The sequence below is a fragment of the Ochotona curzoniae genome, unplaced genomic scaffold (assembly GCF_017591425.1).
Source record: "Ochotona curzoniae isolate NIBS_2020 unplaced genomic scaffold, NIBS_Ocur_1.0 contig_1, whole genome shotgun sequence".
NCBI lineage: Eukaryota > Metazoa > Chordata > Mammalia > Lagomorpha > Ochotonidae > Ochotona > Ochotona curzoniae.
Genome location: NW_024464918.1, coordinates 32,028,690 through 32,047,217, shown reverse-complemented (window position 1 = coordinate 32,047,217; position 18,528 = coordinate 32,028,690). Strand labels below are relative to the sequence as shown.

At 47.9% G+C, this 18,528-nt stretch overlaps 1 protein-coding gene across 1 annotated transcript in view; it reads right to left on the bottom strand.

Annotated features, from left to right (window-relative positions):
* LMNB1 (lamin B1) overlaps positions 1 to 1,368 on the bottom strand; it is a 37,473-nt gene extending 36,105 nt beyond the window's left edge. Inside the window, exon 1 of the mRNA XM_040969694.1 lies at positions 672 to 1,368. Within this exon, the coding sequence (XP_040825628.1) occupies positions 672 to 1,030 (359 nt within the window). The 5' untranslated portion in view covers positions 1,031 to 1,368. The remainder of the gene's footprint in view (positions 1 to 671) is intronic.
* Between the last annotated feature and the right edge of the window lie 17,160 nt (positions 1,369 to 18,528).

Below are 18,528 nucleotides of genomic sequence, written 5' to 3'. Positions count from 1 at the left end.
GCGGCAGGCGCAAACCCAGCTCGCGCGGCCCGGTGCGCAGAGGCACCCCAGGGCTGCCCGCCAAGTCCCCGCACGGTAGGGGACCCCAACCCGCCAGGAGCGGGTGGCAGGCGCCGGGAGCAGAACCCGCCCTTCCCTCCGTGTAAGGCAGGCGCAGAACGAGCGTAGAGCGTCACCCGGCCGAGGCTGAGCGCGCCAAAGCGGGACCCACCCCCGGGAGCAGCGGCCGGGCCCCTCCCCTCGCTCCCTCCCTCCGCCCGCGCCCGAGCTCATTCATTCTCCGGGCGGGCAGCTCGTCCTTCCCGGCCGGCCACGGCGCCCCGCAACCCCTCCGACGCTTTGTTTCGCGCCTGCCGGAAACGGACGCGGGCGCGCGCCCGGGAGCTACCCCTGATCCCTGGGTCCGAGGTCCGAAGCAGGGAGCTCCCCCTCGGAGGCCCCACACGTGCGCTCCATCCCGCCCTGCGGGGTACCCGGGACCTCAAAATGGGCACGCGGCCCATCCTCGGCACGGGGGCCCCCCTCCGCGAGCCCCGCGCGGCTTGCAAACAGATGCTCCCTCCTCTCCCAGCACCGAGCCCTGCCCCGGCCGGAGGACGCAGGCCCAGGCCCCAGCCCAGCCCCGCGGTCCCCAGGGCAGCCCCCACCCCGGGGCTGTGTGCGGCACTCACTTGAGCAGCAGCTGGTCGTGCTCGGCCTTGAACTTGCCCAGCTCGATCTGCAGCTTGGCGCGCTCGCGGGCCGTGTCGTCGAGCGCGCGGCGCGCGTCGGCCAGCTCGGTCTCGTAGAGCGCCTTGAGGCCGGTGAGCTCGCGGCCGCGCACCTCCTCGCGCTCCGTCACCTGCAGCTGCAGCGCGCTGTTCTCCGTCTCCAGGCTGCGCACCTTGTCGATGTACACGGCCAGCCGGTCGTTGAGCTCGCGCAGCTCCTCCTTCTCCTGCAGCCGCGACATCCGCGTGGGGCTCAGCGGCGTGGCGGGGGCGCCGGCGCGGCTGCCGGACCGCGGCGGCACGGGGGTCGCGGTCGCCATGGCGGGCGGCTGGGCGATCGGCGGCCGAGAGTGGGGGCGGCCGAGCCGCGGGTCAGCCCCGGGGCCGGGAGAGCGCGGTGGCGCGGGGGACGAAGCTCAGACCGAAGGCACAGTCCGCCGACCTGCGTTCGCGTGCGGGGAGGCGGGGAGAAGCACCTGGGATGGCGGCGGCGGCGGCGGGGTTCCAGCACAAAGGGCGCCGAGGAGGGAGGGCGCTCGATCGGCTGGCCGTGGAATACCCCGCGGAAGGGCTACGCGCGCACTCCCGCAGGCGCGCGGGAAGCGGCGGGGCGAGGGCGCCGGGAGGCCGAGCAGGGTCCACGCCGCCGCCGGAGTCTCCCGCCCGCAGCACTTTGTTTCCTCTCGGACGGCGCGGAGGGGCGGGCGGGGGAGGAGAGGGGCGGGCTGGAGGGAGCCGCGGGGGGCGGGGGCGCGCGCTCCGGCGCGGCGGGCACGCGCGGGCGCCGCCACGTGAGCGGCCCCGGCCAATGGCGAGCGGGCCGCGCGCTCCCGGGACGCGGGGGCTGGGCCTGGAAATTCAAACTCGGGCCCTCGGGCAACCGTCGGCTCCGCGCGCGCCGTGCAGGGCGCGGCCGGTTTCGGGCCCGAGGGCCGCGGGGCGGGGCGCCCGCGAAGACCCGCTTCCCCGCCCCGGGAGGACCCCCGAGGGGCTGGCCTTGCGAGTGGCGGGAAGGAGCTCCGAGCTTCCGGGGCGGGCCTGCGCCGCCGCCCACACCCGGCGGTTCAGGGAAATTCAAATGTAAACGTCCCCCAGCAGCCACCAGGCGAAACTCGAGAGGCCCGCGGACGAGTAACCTTACCCCTGTCCGCCGGAGGGCTCTGGAGGCGGCCAGGCCCGGTGCGCTTGCATAACCGGCACCGGCACCAGAGGCTCCAAGTATTTTTCTTCTGAGGGGGAAAGCAAGCGAACCTGAGGCGACCATTAGCTCAGAAAACTCGCTAACTCGGTCCCTTACTCCCAGGGCCTTCGGTGGCTCCGGTTCCGTGTGCCAGGGTGTATAAGGAGTTGGGAAATAAAAAACTACTCAGGAATGAATCAGTGATTAGATTCAGAGTTATATTGCACGAGCAGTTGACACGCCTCTCCAAAACTCAGTAAGGGCACGGCGCATAGCGTAGTGGCTAAAGTCCTCACCTTGAATAAGTCAGGATCCCATATGGGCACCGGTTCTAATCCTGGCAGCCCCGCTTCCCATCCAGCTCCCTGCTTGTAGCCCGGGAAAGCAATACAGCTTCGCCGCCGCTCTTAGGACGGGTCTGTGGAGAAACGGCCGTTTCATTTGTTTGATCGCAACAGAAATGGGACAGGGACGCTCTAAATGTTACCAACAGGTCCTGTCTGTAGAGTTAGCAGAGGGCCCCGGGTTGCCTTTTGGCTCGGGAAGGCTGGATTGTGGATGTGGCTCCTGTCCTGCCATAAATACCTCCTTCCTCCCACCCCCCAATCTTGATAATTGCACCCTGAATCCAGGCCCTCCCACTCCTGCCTCAAGGTGTCTGCCTGCCTGACGTAGTCAGGTCGGGATCCTAAAATTCCAGTATACTCATCAGGATAAGAGGCCTCCTCAGAATTGAACGGTAAATCCGCTCTCTACCCAGACTGCTCCCTCGGATTGATGGCGGCTGTAGTCAGTTCGTCCTGCTGCTTTCTGCCGGAGTCCAGCCCCAGCTGAGTTCGGAACTCGCGAAGGATGCGTGGATGAGGCGCAAAGAAAGAAAGACACGGACCACTAGGAACTCTTGATCATCATAATGGACTACGCACAAAAGCTGTCCGCTTTATTTATACAGAATCAGTCAAACTCTGGCTCAGACTTTTTACATCATGGTCAAGTGGGTGTTTCCAAAGATAACTCTGCCATTTGTTTCACCTAAGGCTAGGATGTTAACCACCTGGTGCCTGGCACCTGGCGCCTGGCTAGGAAAAAGTTCTCAATAGATGGTGCATATCAATCACTAACACATTCCTACCACAATTACTTCACAGCTTGGTCTTGAGACAGTCAAGGAAGGAAGGGACCTAAAAGATCAAAGAAAGAGGGAAAGAATAGATTCCCACTACACCTGAAGACAGAACACCCTTGATTAGCATAGGATCAAAAGGGGAGTTAGCACCCTTGATTAGCATATTGCCACAGGATGCAGCTGTAACAGCAATAACAGCTTTTTGGCTAAAAAAAATGGCAACAGCAACATCAGCTTCTAAGCTCCCATTGATATTAAACAGTAACTCCGCAGAGGCAGACAATGCCTAAATAGATTACAGAAATCTCAATGGGGTTGTCCGGTGTCCATGCAGAGGGAAGCAGAGCTGCATTCAGGTGTTGTAGAGACATCCACTGGGCCTTGCCACACAGCGGGACATTCCTTGCGGCCTTGCCTGCAAAGGAACGATACTCTTCACACCTTCCTGTCTTCCACATCCATCACGGACCCCAGCAGCTTTCCATCCTTTAGTCCCCCTTTCCTCAAACTTCAGGGAAAAAATGCTTCAGGATTTTTCTTCAAATCTTTTCATTGTATGAAGTTCTGATTGTGATTTCAGTCATCTCCAGTATCACCATGAAGCTTTGAAACAAGTGCACGCTTCTGGAGCCAGACAGTAGAGGAGCTGCTATCCACAGCTGTGTAACTGGGAGGACGCTCTGCCCCATTCCCTCTTGGGAAAATGGTAGTGGTCCCTACCTTGCAGGGAAGATTTACCAAGATTGAAGTAATATGTACAAAGTTTCACAGATACAGTGTATGCTGGGTGAATAGTAACTAAGCAGTAGGAACCAACAGTCTGCAATCAAAAGTAAAGTGAAAGAGAATAGAACATGAGTCACCTAGCCTTAGAATTACACAGGTGTGCACATTTTGAGTCAGATGCTTGAATTATTTATTTTACTTAAGATACATTTATTTGAAAGGCAGAGTTACAAGAGAGAACTAGCAAGATCTCCTATCCACTGGTTCATTCTCCACATTGCCATGAGTGCTGAAACTGGACCGAGCTAAAGCTGGGAGTGTGGAACTCCATCTGAGTCTCACATCCAGGTGTCCCGGGCTCAAGCACATGGGACCATCCTCCTCTGCTTGCCCGGTACATTAACACGGAGCTGATGGCAAGGGGAACAGTTGCATTTAAAGTGATATTCAGATGGAATGCCGCTGCTGTCAGTGGCCACAACGCTGGCCCCAGTCAGTTTATGAAATACTCATATTCTCTTAGCTTTTCCCATACCAAGATTTGCACATTTTTCCTATTTTTTTCCATGTGAAATATCTCCTTTTAATTCAAATAATTCCTGAAATCTCATCATCTTCAAGGTTTTCACCAGTGAGAAAGTGACAATAGTAGATGAGTGTGATGAAAGTATTTCTGCATTTACTAGGATAACTGGCTTTTGCAATGAGCTGTCTTGCTTTTCTCTTTAGTTACTTGTCAGGCCCCATACCCTGATTATTAGGACTTATGATCCTGTAACTCCGCCAAGCCTCAACATGTCGTGCCACTATTTTCCTCCTTCATATTCCTTCTCACAGCTGCCTCCCTACATACAGACAGCTTATTTGACATTGGCCCTTCTAATTTATCATTTGGATCTGTATCAGAAAAAAATACTGATATCCAAACAGTCTGGGCAAAAAATGTCCAGATAGAAGCAGGTGAGGAAAGGAGGGAGGAGGGGACAGGCTGAAAGCTAGCAGTAACCCACAGGTCCCAGGAGAGGGGCAGGCGACAGCTGGCAGATAGCTGACAGTACAGCAAACGGGATAGCTGGTGGAGAGGCTAGAAAAACTGCTAAATGCTTTCTCTTCAATGTATGAGTGTGTGTGTGTTGAATGATGAATGCAAAGAAACAAACACCACAATTTCCTACACTGGGTTATTTGATTTAATATTCTTTGCAAAATTGGTATCTTCTCCAGTTTTCATAAAAGCAGAAGAGTCATGTTTCATGGAAGTGTAGTAATTTTTGTGCTTTTTTTTTTTTATTATTTGAAAGGCAGAGTTACAGAGAGGGAAAGACAAAAAAAAAATCTCTTTCATTAACTCACTTCCCAGATGGTCCCAGCAGCCAAAGCCAAGAACCTTAGCTCCTTCTACATCTTCACACAAGCACCGGGCCAGCCTCCGCTGCTTTCCCAGGTGCGTTAGCAGGGAGCTGGATCAAAAGGGGGGTTTTCATTTCACTTTTTAAATTTTTTTCTTAAGGATTTATTTTTAAGTTACCTAGAGAGGAAGAGGCAAAGACATAGCTTTCAATCACTGATTCACCCCTCAGAGACCTGCAACAACCAGGGCTGTGCCAGAGCCAGAAGCTTCTCCCACGTGACAGGGACCGAAGCTCCTGGGCCTTCTGATGCTGCTGGGAATTGATGAGAAACGGAGCGGTAGGACAGGAGCCGGAACTCAAGGGAACCCTACAGCTTTATGTGCTATGCAATATCGACCCTGGATTTTTGCGTTTTAAAAAGGTCCTAGGCCCAGCACAATGGCTCAGTTGACTAATCCTCCACCTCCAAGTGCTGGGATCCCATATGGAAGCTGATTCGAGTCCCTGTTCTGGTGCCAGTTCATGGAAGGCCCAGAAGAAGTTCCTGGCTGCTGACTCCGGATCAGCTCATCTCTGGCTGTTACGGCCACCTGAGGAGGGAACCAGCATATAGATCTTTCTGTCTCTTTTTTCCTTGAACTTGCCTTTCTAATCAAAATTTTTAAAATTTTTAGGAAGAGAGTAACAAAAACTCTACGATACATTTGTCTTCTTTCTGGACACACTTGTTAAGATCCGGACATTAAGCAAAATTTTAATTTATATCAAAATATGATTAAGACAATGTAATACTAAATTATTTTTTTAAAGATTTATTTATTCCTATTGAAAGGCAGATATACAGAGAGGAGGAGGGAGAGACAGAGAGGAAGATCTTCCGTCCGATGAATCACTCCCCAAGTGACCAAGGATGGAGCTGAGCTGATCCGAAGCCAGGAGCCAGGAGCTCCTCCTGGTCTCCACGGCGGGTGTTGGGTCCCAAGGCTTTGGGCAGTCCTCTACTGCTTTCTCAGGCCACAAGCAGGGAGCTGGATGGGAAACAGGGCCACCGGGATCAGAACCAGCGCCCATATGGGATCCCGGATGTGCAAGGCGAGGACTTCAACCAATATGCTATCGTGCTGGGTCCATAAATCTTTAAAATAATAATATTAATATAGACTAATATCAAAGTATAAGGTTTACAGATTATTCATTTGCATCTGATGTGATTAAATCTGACCCAGCTAAGATTAAAACTTTTTTTCATGATCTTTTTTACTCACTGTGCCATAATGCATGTTTATTCCTTCCCAGTAATATTTTCATTTATTTAATCTTTCAACTATAGAATAAGACTCTACTTTCTTTTTTTTAAGATTTATTCTTATTACAAAGTCAGATATATATAGAGAGAAAGAGAGACAGAAATATCTTCTGTCCAATGATTCACTCCCTAAGTGATCACAACAGCCAGTGCTGCACCGATCCAAATCCAGGAGCCCAGATCCTCTTCTGGGTCTCCCATGCGGTTGCAGGATCCCAAGGCTTTGGACCATCCTCAACTGCTTTCCCAGGCCACAGGCAGGGTGCTGGGTGAGAAGTAGAGCTGCCAGTATTCAAACCGGCGCCCATATGAGATCCTGGCATGTTCAAGGAGAGGACTTTAGCTGCTAGGCCACGGTGCTGGGCCCAAGACTTTACTTTCTTAAAGCAGCTTACCCACTGACCTTCTCCTTTGGTGTTAGAAATTATCTCACAGGGCCTGTTGTAGTGGCATAACACACTAATCCTCTGCCTGTGGTACTCACACTCCCATAGGGCTGCCAGATAATTTCCAACTGCTCCACATCTGGTCCAGTTCCCTGTTGATAATTGGGAAAGCAGCATAGGATGACCCAAGGCCTTGGGACCCTTTGTGGGTGACCCAGAGGGAACTCATGTGTCCTCACCTCTGGCCATAGAGGCCATCTGGGGAGTGAACCAACAGATAAACGATCTCTCTTCCCTCTAATTCTTTCAAGTAAAATAAATAAATCATTTTAAATATTATTGCACTGAAGTTAGCATTTTGAGTAATCCTGCAAAAGTAAGCCTAGTTTCCAGGACTTGGAACTTAGTTCAGGATAGCAGAGGGAGCAAAAATGCATAGTCAGAAAATATAGTATTTGTATAGTTGAGAGAAAGAAGGAAATTTGATGTTTTTTTTTTTTCTTCCCAGTTACTGCAATTTCAGGGTGCCATTCTTCCCAAGACAGCATTGCTAGAGCAGGGTTAAAACACCCTTCTCAGCATTTAGTATCAGGTAGAAGAAAGAAAATCTGGCTGAACCAGTCCCCTTGATTTTACCCTCTTCCCATCTCTACCACCCAGCCACGATTATAAACCTTCTGACTATGGAAAGAAGGAAAATTTGAAGCCGGTTGTACCACGGAGCTCAAGCTTTGCATCTCCCCACTTGACTGAGCTGAGAGCTGGGGTTAGGACCTAAGAGTAGAGATGGTTTGTGCCTCACCACTAAGTGCCCATTTCATCCATCTTGAGGCAGCAGGGCAGAAGCCAAGAGTAGTTTTCTCTAGAGCTGCACTGGGGACCCAGCACAGTAGCCTAGTGGCAAAGTTTCTCCTTGTATATGCTGGAATCCCATATGGACACCAGTTCCTGTCTCAGCAGCCCCGCTTCCTATCTAGCTCCCTGTTTGTGGCCTGGGAAAGCAGTAGAGGACGGCCCAAAGCCTTGGGACCCGGCACCCACATTGGAGACCCAGAAGCAGCTTCTGGCTCCTGGCTTCAGAGCCACTTTGGGAGTGAGTCAGCAGACAGATGATCTTCCTCTCTGTATATCTGACTTTCCAATAAAAGTAAATAAATAAATATTTTTTTGGAAAGTCAGATATACAGAGAGGAGGAAAGACAGAGGAAGATCTTCCATCCGATGGTTCATTGCCCAAGCGGCCACAATGGCTTGAGCTGAGCCAATTCGAAGCCAGGAGCAATTGCAGGTCTCCCACTTGGGTGCAGGGTCCCAAGGCTTTGGGCCGTCCTCCACTGCTTTCCCAGGCCACAGGCAGGGAGCTGGATGGAAAGCAGGTCAGTCGGGATTAGAATCAGCACCCATATGGGATGCTAGTGCTTTCAAGGCAAGAACTTTAGTTACTACACTACTCTCCAGGCCCAATGAAGTAAATAAATATTAAAAAAAATAATAGTAAAGTAAAGCTGTGCTGGAAAACAGTATTCAGATGATAGCAGCAGGTGTGAGGGGGCAGGGTTCAGGTCTGTCTTCTTTAGTGGTTAATTTATTATTTGAAAGACATGGAATTCATGTTCACTGGTTCACTCCCCCAGTGTCTGCAGGAGTTGGAGGGAGGAAGGCTGGGAAGGGTGGAAGCCAGAAAACAGAAACTCAAGTCAGGTCTTCCACATGGAGGAACCCAACTGTTTAAGCCATGATGGATAATTTTATGTGTTGGTTTCGCTGAACCAACCAGATATGTGATCCAATGTTGACATGAATGTTTCTGAGATGTTCTTTGGATGAGGTTAACTTCAGATCTGTAGCTATTGAGTAAAGTTGTTTCCATAATGTGGATGGGTGTTACCCGGTTGGTTGTGCTGGCAGGGACAGCAGATATCTTCTCCATGCAACCCTCAAAAAAAGGAATTCCAGCAGCACAAAATGTTTGGGGCTAGAACTGCAATATCAGCTTTTCCTAAGTTTCCATCTGATGAACCCCACAGATTTTGGACTTGCCAGTCTGCAAAATCACAGAAGCCCATTCCTTAAAATAAATCTCGCCTTTCTATCTACTCATCCGGTTGGCAGGGTTAGAGAACCCTGACTGGTAGAACTTCCTTAGACACCCAAGAAGGGTGTGGAGAGGTCAAGAAAGGGCAGCAGATTGGAAGGTGCAAACTGACCCGGGCCTCCTGGTCACCGTGGGAGTGGCAAAACTGCTGATGACTCAGCAGCAGATTGGGCAGATGTGAACGAGCCTCACGTACTTGAAAGCCACCAAAACTTGAACTTGGGATCAATCTAACCCGGCAGAACAGGAAGAATGAAAAATATTGTGTGGTGTTAATAATGTTGAACCTAGCCCATGGCATGGGAACTTGTGAGGTGGTTCTAGATGGAAATATATTGGAGTCTGAACCAGAGAGTCTGCTCATCAACTGAAGAGTCTCCGTTCTCAATTCTTCACTGCCTTTTTCCACCTATGGCTTTCATTGTAACCCAAATTTTCTGCAAGGTGGGGTTATGGTCTCCAGGCACCCCATACCTAAGTTCTCTTAAAAAGCTAGCAATTAAAAAAAAATATTTACTTAAAAGGCAGAATTACAGAGAGCGGAAGTAGCAGAGATACAGAGAGAGAGAGCTCTTCTATTTGCTGGTACATTCCCCTGCAATGGCTAGGGCTGGGCCAGACCAAAACCATAAACTTTGAGTTTCTTCCAGGTCTCTCCCGTGTGTACAGGGGCCCAAGAACTTGGTCTTTCCCCCAAGAGCATTAGCAGGGAGTTGAATCAGAAATGGAGCAGCAGATGGTTGAAGCAGTGCAAATATAAGAAACTAGGACTGTGGACAGTATCTTTTTTTTTTTTTAAGATTTGTTTATTTTTATGGGAATGACAGATTTACAGAGAGAAAGAGAGAAAGATCTCCCATCTGTTGGCGCACTCCCCAAATGGCCACAATAGCTGGAACTGACGTGATCTGAAGCCAGGAACCAGGAGCTCCTTTCAGGTCTCCCACATGGATGCAGGGTCCCAAGGCTTTGGGCCATCCTACACTGCTTTCACAGGTTACGAGCAGGGAGATGGATGGGGAGTGCAGTAGCCAGGACACTGATGGGCACCCATATGCGATGCCTGCACTTTGCAGTGGAGGATTAGTTGATTGAGCAGGCCCACAAGTCCCTGCAGGCAGTGTTTTTACCTGCTACACCATAACACTGGCCCCAAGAGCTCACATTTAATAAACCTCAGGAAAATTGATTGTGCCAGCTTCTGCATGGCCAGGCTTATAGGGACCTGGAGATGCAGGCTTGCATCGGGACTGGAGGATGGGGATGGTGCTGGCAAGGGCATATGGTTTTAAATTAAACTATATGCTATTAGTCCTTTGGGCATTTTTTAAAGGTTTATTTATTTTTATTGGAAAGGCAGATTTCCAGAGAGAAGAGACAGAAACATCTTGCACCCACTGCAAGAACTGACCTGATCCGAAGCCAGGAGCTTCTTCCAGGTCTTGCATGCAGGTGCAGGATCCCAAGGCATTGAGCTGTCCTTGATTGTTTTCCAGGCCACAAACAGGGAGTTGGACAGTAAGCGGAGCAGCTGGGACACAAGCCAGTGCCCATATGGGATCCCACTGTGTGCAAGGTGAATATTTAGCCACTGAGCCATGGCATTGGGTCTGAGTTGTCAATTTTCTGAAGTAGTTATATTATTTTATGTTTCCATCAACATCATAGGAAAGTGTCAGTCATTCCTCTACTTAAGATAAATGTAAATCAGAGAGGTCCTTATCTACATTTCAGTGTCAACTTTTTTTTTCTTAAGAGAATGTAACAGAATGCTCACATTTTTTGGTAGAATTAAATCCCATGTATGCGTATAACCAAATTCTGGAGAATTCTTGACCAGTTTCCAATATGAATACTCAAGTACACACAGAAAGATATTTCATACAGAATATAGTCACCTCTGGGGTGGGCTAAGTTGCAGCTTGGGATGCTCACACTGTATTTCAGAATGCCAGGTCCCAGAGTCCTCTACTTCCTATGACTGGCTTTGGCTGGGCCAAGCCTTACCCCTAGTGGGTATTTGGGAAGTGAACCACTGGAATGTCCATGAGCCACACCAGAAAAGTAGAGTTCACTTCCTGGGTCCTGAGTTTGACTTCTGGCTTGGTCTCCTAATTCGAGCTTCCTGCTAGTGCAGGCAATGGGGACAGTGTTGACCTCAAACCCTAACCTTAACGTGTAGTCACCAACGTGAAGACCTACTTTGACTTACTAGCTGCTGGCCTTCGCCCCTCCCAACTCCAACTGCTGCTGGTATCTGGGAAGCAAACCTATGGACAAGGGTTTTTTGTTTGTTTGTTTGTTTTTAATTTCTGCACATCTCTTGTCTTTTTGCTCTCAAATAAAAACATTTTTTAATTCTTTTATGGTAATATGTAACACGCTGAGAAAAGAAGGAATTACTGATCAAAACCCATTTCTGTTATCATTGGACTAGTTCCTCTTTAAAGCACCCTCCCTGTGGTTTGGTTTAAAATAAAAAGTGCAGCCTAAGTAGATTAGGGATTACCCCGGGGGCTTCCCTCTGACTTTCCCTGGGGGCTGTGTGTTGCCATTTGCAGGTCTCTGCAGGTGCTCAAACCCTTTGCCAGTACCTGGAGGCTGGCATTCTTGGAAAGTCAACCCAGACAGTATTTTTCCTGCCTCTCCTTCCTGACACAAAGACCTGCCAGAATCCTGCTTGTCCTGTGCAACTTTATTCATACCTTTTAAAAAAGATTTATCTGATTTTTATTGGAAAGTCAGATATACACAGAGGAAGAGAGACAGAGAGGAAGATCTTCTGACTGTTGATTCATTCCCCAAGCAGCTGCAACAGTTGGAGCTGAGCCAATCTGAAGCTAGGAGCTTCTTCTGGGTCTCCCATATGGGTGCAGGGTCCCAAGGCTTTGAGCCATCCTTGACTGCTTTCCCAAGCCACAAACAAGGAGTGGGATGGGAAGCAGGGCCGCCAGGATTAGAACTGGCACCCATATGGGAGGACTTAAGCCACTAGGCTACGGATCTGGGCCCAATTCATACCTTCTTAAAACCTGAAGCTTTGAGGCATAATTTATTCATGTACTCAAAAGCAGAAATCATACATTTCTGTTACTTTTGCTTGGAAGGGGTAAATTGTCAACTAATATTTGTTTCATATGTGCATGGGTCAAGAAGCAAGAGAATGTGACTCTTTAGGCATTATAATCCCAAGAATTTGCATCTTACTGTGCTTTTCTTTTTTACGTGTAAATCTCTGAAAAATTTTAGGCTGGAAAGGGACTTTTGTGTTTAATTGTCTTATTTCCATGCAGTTAGGTGCGTTTTTCACCTGTTTTTCGTAGTGCACCTTTACTCAGGAGACAGAGAGCCCTTTTTTCCCTTTCTTTGTTTGGGGGATGGGGAAGGGGATTTGAAAGGGTAGGGAAGAAAAAAATGTGGGTTGTCGTCTGAAAGCAGTTTCAGGCTTCCGGCTTCCTGGGCCAGCCCCGGTTGTCAGGGCCATTTGGGGAGTCAACTTGAGGATGATCTTTTTCATCACTCTTACTTTCAAAAAATAAACAATTTTCTTCTTTTTTTTTTTTTTTAAAAGGAAAAGATTCTTAGCCACCAATGTGAGGAAAGATAATACAGATCCCATTCCCCCGGGGATTTTTCAGATCTGAGGGTCAGAAATTTTTTTATCACAAAACATCATTGCTTGATACAATTAGGAGACACCGTGAAGAAGAGACAGGCTATAGCTGCTTCTCTCCTGGACTCTCAAGTCACGTCCAGAGGCAGGCAGCCCTGAGTTCAGTCATGGAACAAAGGCAGTCCCATGAAGCAACTAGCCATGACCACCTGGCCACAGAAAAAACCCATCCTTGAGGTCTTACTCGGCAGAAGCACACTGTCTTAACCTGAGTCAACGCCTTCTCATCGCCTTCAGAAACCTGTCGCAAGATACTACTTTCATTTCTCTAATCTTAACTTCTTCGTTTCTTTCGCTTACTATATACTTCCCTTAAAGGATTTCTTTCAGGTTGGTCTCAAAGTGAGGGATGTAGAAATGAATTTGTAGTTGTCATAGGGAAAAGAGAAGTGATGAAGCCACAGGGATGAGTTCAGCATCTTTTTAATTTTTTTAAAGTTAATTTTTAAAAAATATGCTTCTTTGAAAAATAATTACCATGTCATGGTCCCTGTGGACCTCAATAGTGGTCATTTGGAATCAGTGTGTGATACTGAGTTGAGACTCTGTGAGGCATGTCCCTGGGGTTCAGGCAGAGATGAAACACTGTTTTTTCCATCCATGGGCACCCACAGGCAAGGAGACCAAGATGGCCAGGGGATGATCTGAGTGCCCTGGTATTGACCAGCCTCTCGTTTCCCATTGAGTTTGCCTTCTCAGAGGTTCTGCCTACTTCCTTTGAGCATAGCACTCCAGCAGGCAGGACTCAAGAGACACTTCAGATCATTTCAGTACAGTCCTTGGCACGGATTACGTGTGGAATTTCTTATTTCCTATTTCTCTTGTCTGAAAATAGGAATCTGCCCTGTAATATTTGCTTCAATGATCAAATCTGTTGTTATTAAAATAGTTCTGAAGAGAGAAAGTGGCATAAAGAGAGAAAATAGCATTATGTCGGTTTTATTCTCTCTAAATACCCCTGACCTACTTCAGTTTCAGCTTTACTATGTCATATCTAATGCTTCTTGCAAAACTGGTCGTGAGTATAAATGAGGAAATTACAGGCAGTCAGCCTAAAATGTACCTTCAATACACTGTGTGTGGTATGCAAAGCAATAAGAAAGAACCATGGAATCATTGTCTAAACCTAATGGAATCTAGCTAACATCAGAGGTGCTGCTAGACCTAAAAGATGGCCTGTTAGGGCCCAGTGCAGTAGCATAAGTCCTCGCCTTGCACGTACTAGGATCCCATCCAGCTCCCTGCTTATGGCCTGGGAAAGCAGTCAGGGATGGCCCAAAGCCTTGGTACCCTGCACCTACAAGTGAGAGACACGGAAGAGGCTCATGGCTTCTGGCTTCAGATCAGCTCAGCTCCGGCCATTGTGGTCACTTGGGGAGTGAGTCTACGGACGGAAGATCTTCCTCTCTGTCTTTTCTTCTCTCTGTATATCTGACTTTTCAAAATAAATAAATAAATAAATAAATAAATCTTAAAAAAAAAAGATGGCCAGTTAATATCTGTATCACACACTGGCAGGTGCAAGATGATTGTGAAGATGGAAATTTGGTTAAAGGAGATTAGAGGAGTGCACATTAGGATTACAGTTAGTGCTGTGTGCCTGGCTATGGCCGTATAAGTGTTTCACTTCCCTTTGTCTTTCAAAGGTCCAAAAGGGGTCTGGAAGTAGGAGTAGTTGGGAATCCGGGTACCAGGGAGCTTTTCTCACTTTGCATTGAATCCTGGAAATAGTGCCGAATGCTGTGGAGATGGAGAGGTCTGACTCAACCAATCACCGCACGAAACAAGAAAAGCAAGAACCGAGTACGTGGATGGGCAGTGGAGCTGTTTGGATTCTGGTCAGGTGTGAAATCAGAGATGCCTGAGTGTGGATCCTGCTCATCGCTTGCTGTGGTACCTTTCCGAATACCTCTGAGCCTGTTTTCTCATAAGAGGCAGCGAGAGAGCCAGCTGAGATGTGGAAAGGACTATGCACATTAACTAGGTTAAGTATAGCTGGCTCAGTAAATACACCTTTCCTTTCCTCTGCAAAAAACTAGATATTAGGATCTTTCTGCGTTGATTTTGAAAGTGACCATCTCACATAGAACATAAAACTTTATCTCACTGTACAGAAAAGTCAGTGTCTGTTAGAAGATAATATTTTCAAAATACTCACTCTTTGACGTAGTCATTCTCACTAACATGTGCCTTGGCATAGACTCAGAATTCATACAAATATGAAAAAGCGCATGTAGAACATGTAGTAAGTCATCCTAAAACTCGATTCAGTTTAGCAGGTTTCCATGAATAATACGATAATGTGCTCAGAGAAGTTATGAAACGACTAAGGCTAGTCCCTACCACACAGAAATGAACAGACTGGGCAAGGAAGGGCCTGTGTGAGTACTTCGGACATGACCTATGCCAATTTCACAACCACATGGCAGTCACCCTTTAGTCAAATAAGATGCCATGACTTTTAGTTGGGCCTGGATAGCCAGTTGCATCATTTTATTGATTGTGTTTTATTTATCAAAGCACAGCATGATTAGTCGGGATTGATTTTAGCAGTAGAAATGTCACCACCAGCAGCCAACTTGCCTTCATTCCTTTTTACGAATTACAGTTAAGAAACAAAAGCAGGGGGCCCAGCATGATAGCATAGTGGTTAAAGTCCTCGCCTTGAACATGCTGGAATCCCATATGGATGCCAGTTCTAATCCTGGCAGCCCCACTTCCCATCCAGCTCCCTGCTTGTGGCCTGGGAAAGCAGTCGAGGACAGCCCAAATCCTTGGGACCCTGCACCCACAAGGGAGACCTGGAAGAGCTCCTGGCTCCTGGCTTTGGAGCAGCTCAGCTCAAGCCGTTGCAGCCGCTTGGGGAGTGAATCATCAGACAGAATATCTTCCTCTCTGTCTCTCCTCTTCTATGTATATTTGACTTTCCAATAAAAATAAATAAATCTTAAGAAAAAAAAAAAAGAAACAGAAGCAGGAATAGCAAAGGAAACATACATTTTAGGGTGCTCCAAGGCAGGTGTGGGCCAGCAGAAGAATGCACAGCATCCTTTCCTCCTGCCTGGTTTGGGGGTTTTACCCCTGAAGTACGAGGGATGCTAGCTGGTGATGAGCCCTCTGTGCTCGTGTTTGGCATTTGTGATTGACAGTTGGGAGTTGCATACGTTTGGGATCTCTGCCCATGTAGCTTTGGCTCACTCCCATGTTGTGGACTGTCTTAACCACAAGTTAAGTTACAAAATGGGCTGTTGTGGGCAGATCCCTGGTCCCTCCCCTGGAGGAGGGTTCCTGGCCCCCCCCCAGTGGCTCCTGCTTGATTTTCCCCCTGACAGAATACATCATTTTCTGTGGCTGCTCTCAGTACAAAGAGGAACAGGCAGCTACTTAGAGCAAGAGGTAGAAGGAGATTAAAATCTACTTGTCTTAGATACACACAGCGTTTAAATCTCAATTTTCCTTTATAGGTCCCTCCACCATTTGTACATTTTGAAGAGAAACAAAAAAGCCTATATTCTACATGACCACAGGGTCAACCACTGTACCTACTTTGCAGCAAAGGGGTGGCGTGCGCTTGCCACTGTCTGCTGGTGAGGCAGGAAAAGCTAATGATCACCCTCACCCTGCCTCCACCCTCTGGTGACCACCAGTTCCTACCCACACCAACTTCTTCCTGCATCCTCTGCTCTGAGGAGACAAGAGATGTTCACTTCCCTGCAACAGACAAGAACAGGCTTTGGCAGTACCCCTGGAGGTAAGTTTCTAGAATTTAGAAGTAAATTATGCAAGTTCCCTTCCCACTCTCCCAACAATAGCTTCTCTTTCACCGATCCCTGCTACCATACCCAAAGCAGCCTTCGTTCAAGAAAGTTAGTACACCTGGAATATCGGCAGTGTTATGACAGTCGTCTAATGGCAGACAAGCGTCCAATTCCCCCACTGAATCTTTCTCATTGATTTCTTTTAGGTTTGGGAGGCAAAAAATAGAAAACAAGACCATTCAGTAAATGCAGTGGATTGCATCATCAAGCCACCGGAAATGGTAAGAGGGTATGCTTAACATGCAACAGCGGTGGCAGCTCAAATGTCATTACTCATTAAAGATAAGAAAGATAAAGAGAAAATCCAGCTAAGATTTGAGAAAGCGCAGAAAAAAAAAAATGAACGTTCTTTTGGGTAGCAAAATATGCAAAAATAAATAATCTTTAAAAAAGAATGCAAAAATAAATAGGAATGAAATGGTCATTTTGGGATTTGATTGTTGTGTTTAGTTCTTGTTCATACTCCTGTGGAACTGGGGATCTGTCTACTTGTTACTTGTCTGAAGTTATGATTTGTGATGAATTAAGCCTATGAATTTAGAATGGATTGAAATTATGTCTTAGTAAAAAATAAAAAAGAGAAAGAAATTATGTCTTAGTAAAAAGTGATGAGGAGAGGGCCGGGAAGGAGAGGAATGGGGAGGCTAGAGAAGTGAGGAAAATGGCATTCTTGCAATTGTACCTATGGAATGCCTAAAAGCTGTTTAAACTTTTAAAAAATAATTTATTTTTATTTTTAAAATCTTTTATTGTAATGTATTAATTTGAAAGTCAGAGAGGTGAGCGTTGAAATAGAGACCTTCCATTCTCCTGTTCTATTCTCAAATGCCTGTCCCAGCCAGGACCGGACCAGCCCAAAACCCAGAAGCCAGGAACTCAATCCAAGTCTCCCTCAGGGTAGAAAGGGTCCTACCACCTGAGCCATTAATGATGCAGCAAGGTGCACATTCACAGGAAACTGGACCTGGAACAGAATTGGAACTCAGACCCAGGCCTGTGGCATCGGACACCAGTATCTCAGGTGGCAACTTAATTCCTGGGTCAGATACCTACTCCTCCCTGTAGTTTTTCCCTGTGTTGACTTTCTTCTACTTTTTATACTTAAAATAATAACAAAAATAATAATAGTTCCAGTTTAAAGGAGCAAAGGCAATAAAAAACAGACGTTGAAAATTAAAACACTATCTGATGAGAAGAAGAATCCAGGGAGCACGAATTTGACACAAATGCCCCAAATGCCCCAAATGCCCACGGCAGGCTGGGTGCCAGGAGCCATGAACGCTGAGTCTTCCAGGTAGGTGTCAAGATCGTCAGTACCTGGGCCGTCATCCACTGCTCCTTGGTATATCAGCAGGCAGCTGGATGGCAAGCACGGTAGTGGGGACTTGTGCCAATACTCTGGTGTGGGAAGGAGGCATCCCAAAGAACAACTTAACTGCAGTGCCACAACACCCATCCCGAACTGCAGGATTTTGATATCACAGTTTTTCCTTCATTAAAACTGTGTTGATAGTAATTGCCTAAGTGTGTGTTTTTATGTTTTAACAGAGGAAAAGGGAGGGTAACACACTTTAGAATATTTTTGTAAATTGGATGACATTAAGCTGGGACCCAGAACTGATCAGAACAGCGGGAGGCAATCATAACTCTTCAGGCTGTTCATCCTTGAACCGTCTTCCTGGCCTAGGGGAATTCCTCATGATCTGAGTCTTCGCAAGAGACAGGGATTTTTCCTAAGCTGGATTCTTAAAAGTTAGCCGTTTATGTCTCAGGCTTAGGCTTGGCCATTCGGAGTCACCAACCTGAGAGTGACCAACTGCAGTGGGAGGAAAGTGAGTCTGTTCTGTTAGCAATGTCCACTTTCCAGAGGCCGTGGGGACAGCTGCACCCGCTGGTGCGCAGTGGTGGCAGCTGCAGAGTCTATGCTTTGGAGGCAACAATAGCCTTCGCAGGAGTCCGTGGGCTTCCCAAGATGTTTTCCAACTTCCTTTTCCTCTCAAACCAAAATTGGCTTCTAAGGCTTGTGATGAAGAACCCATTAGGGAAATGCCTCTGGAATAACAACTCAAGAGAGAATGAGAGAAGGGAGCCATGGAAGGAAGTGGAGTTTTTCTGACAAGTTGTATGCAGCTCATAAAAGGTAGTTGAAGCTGGGC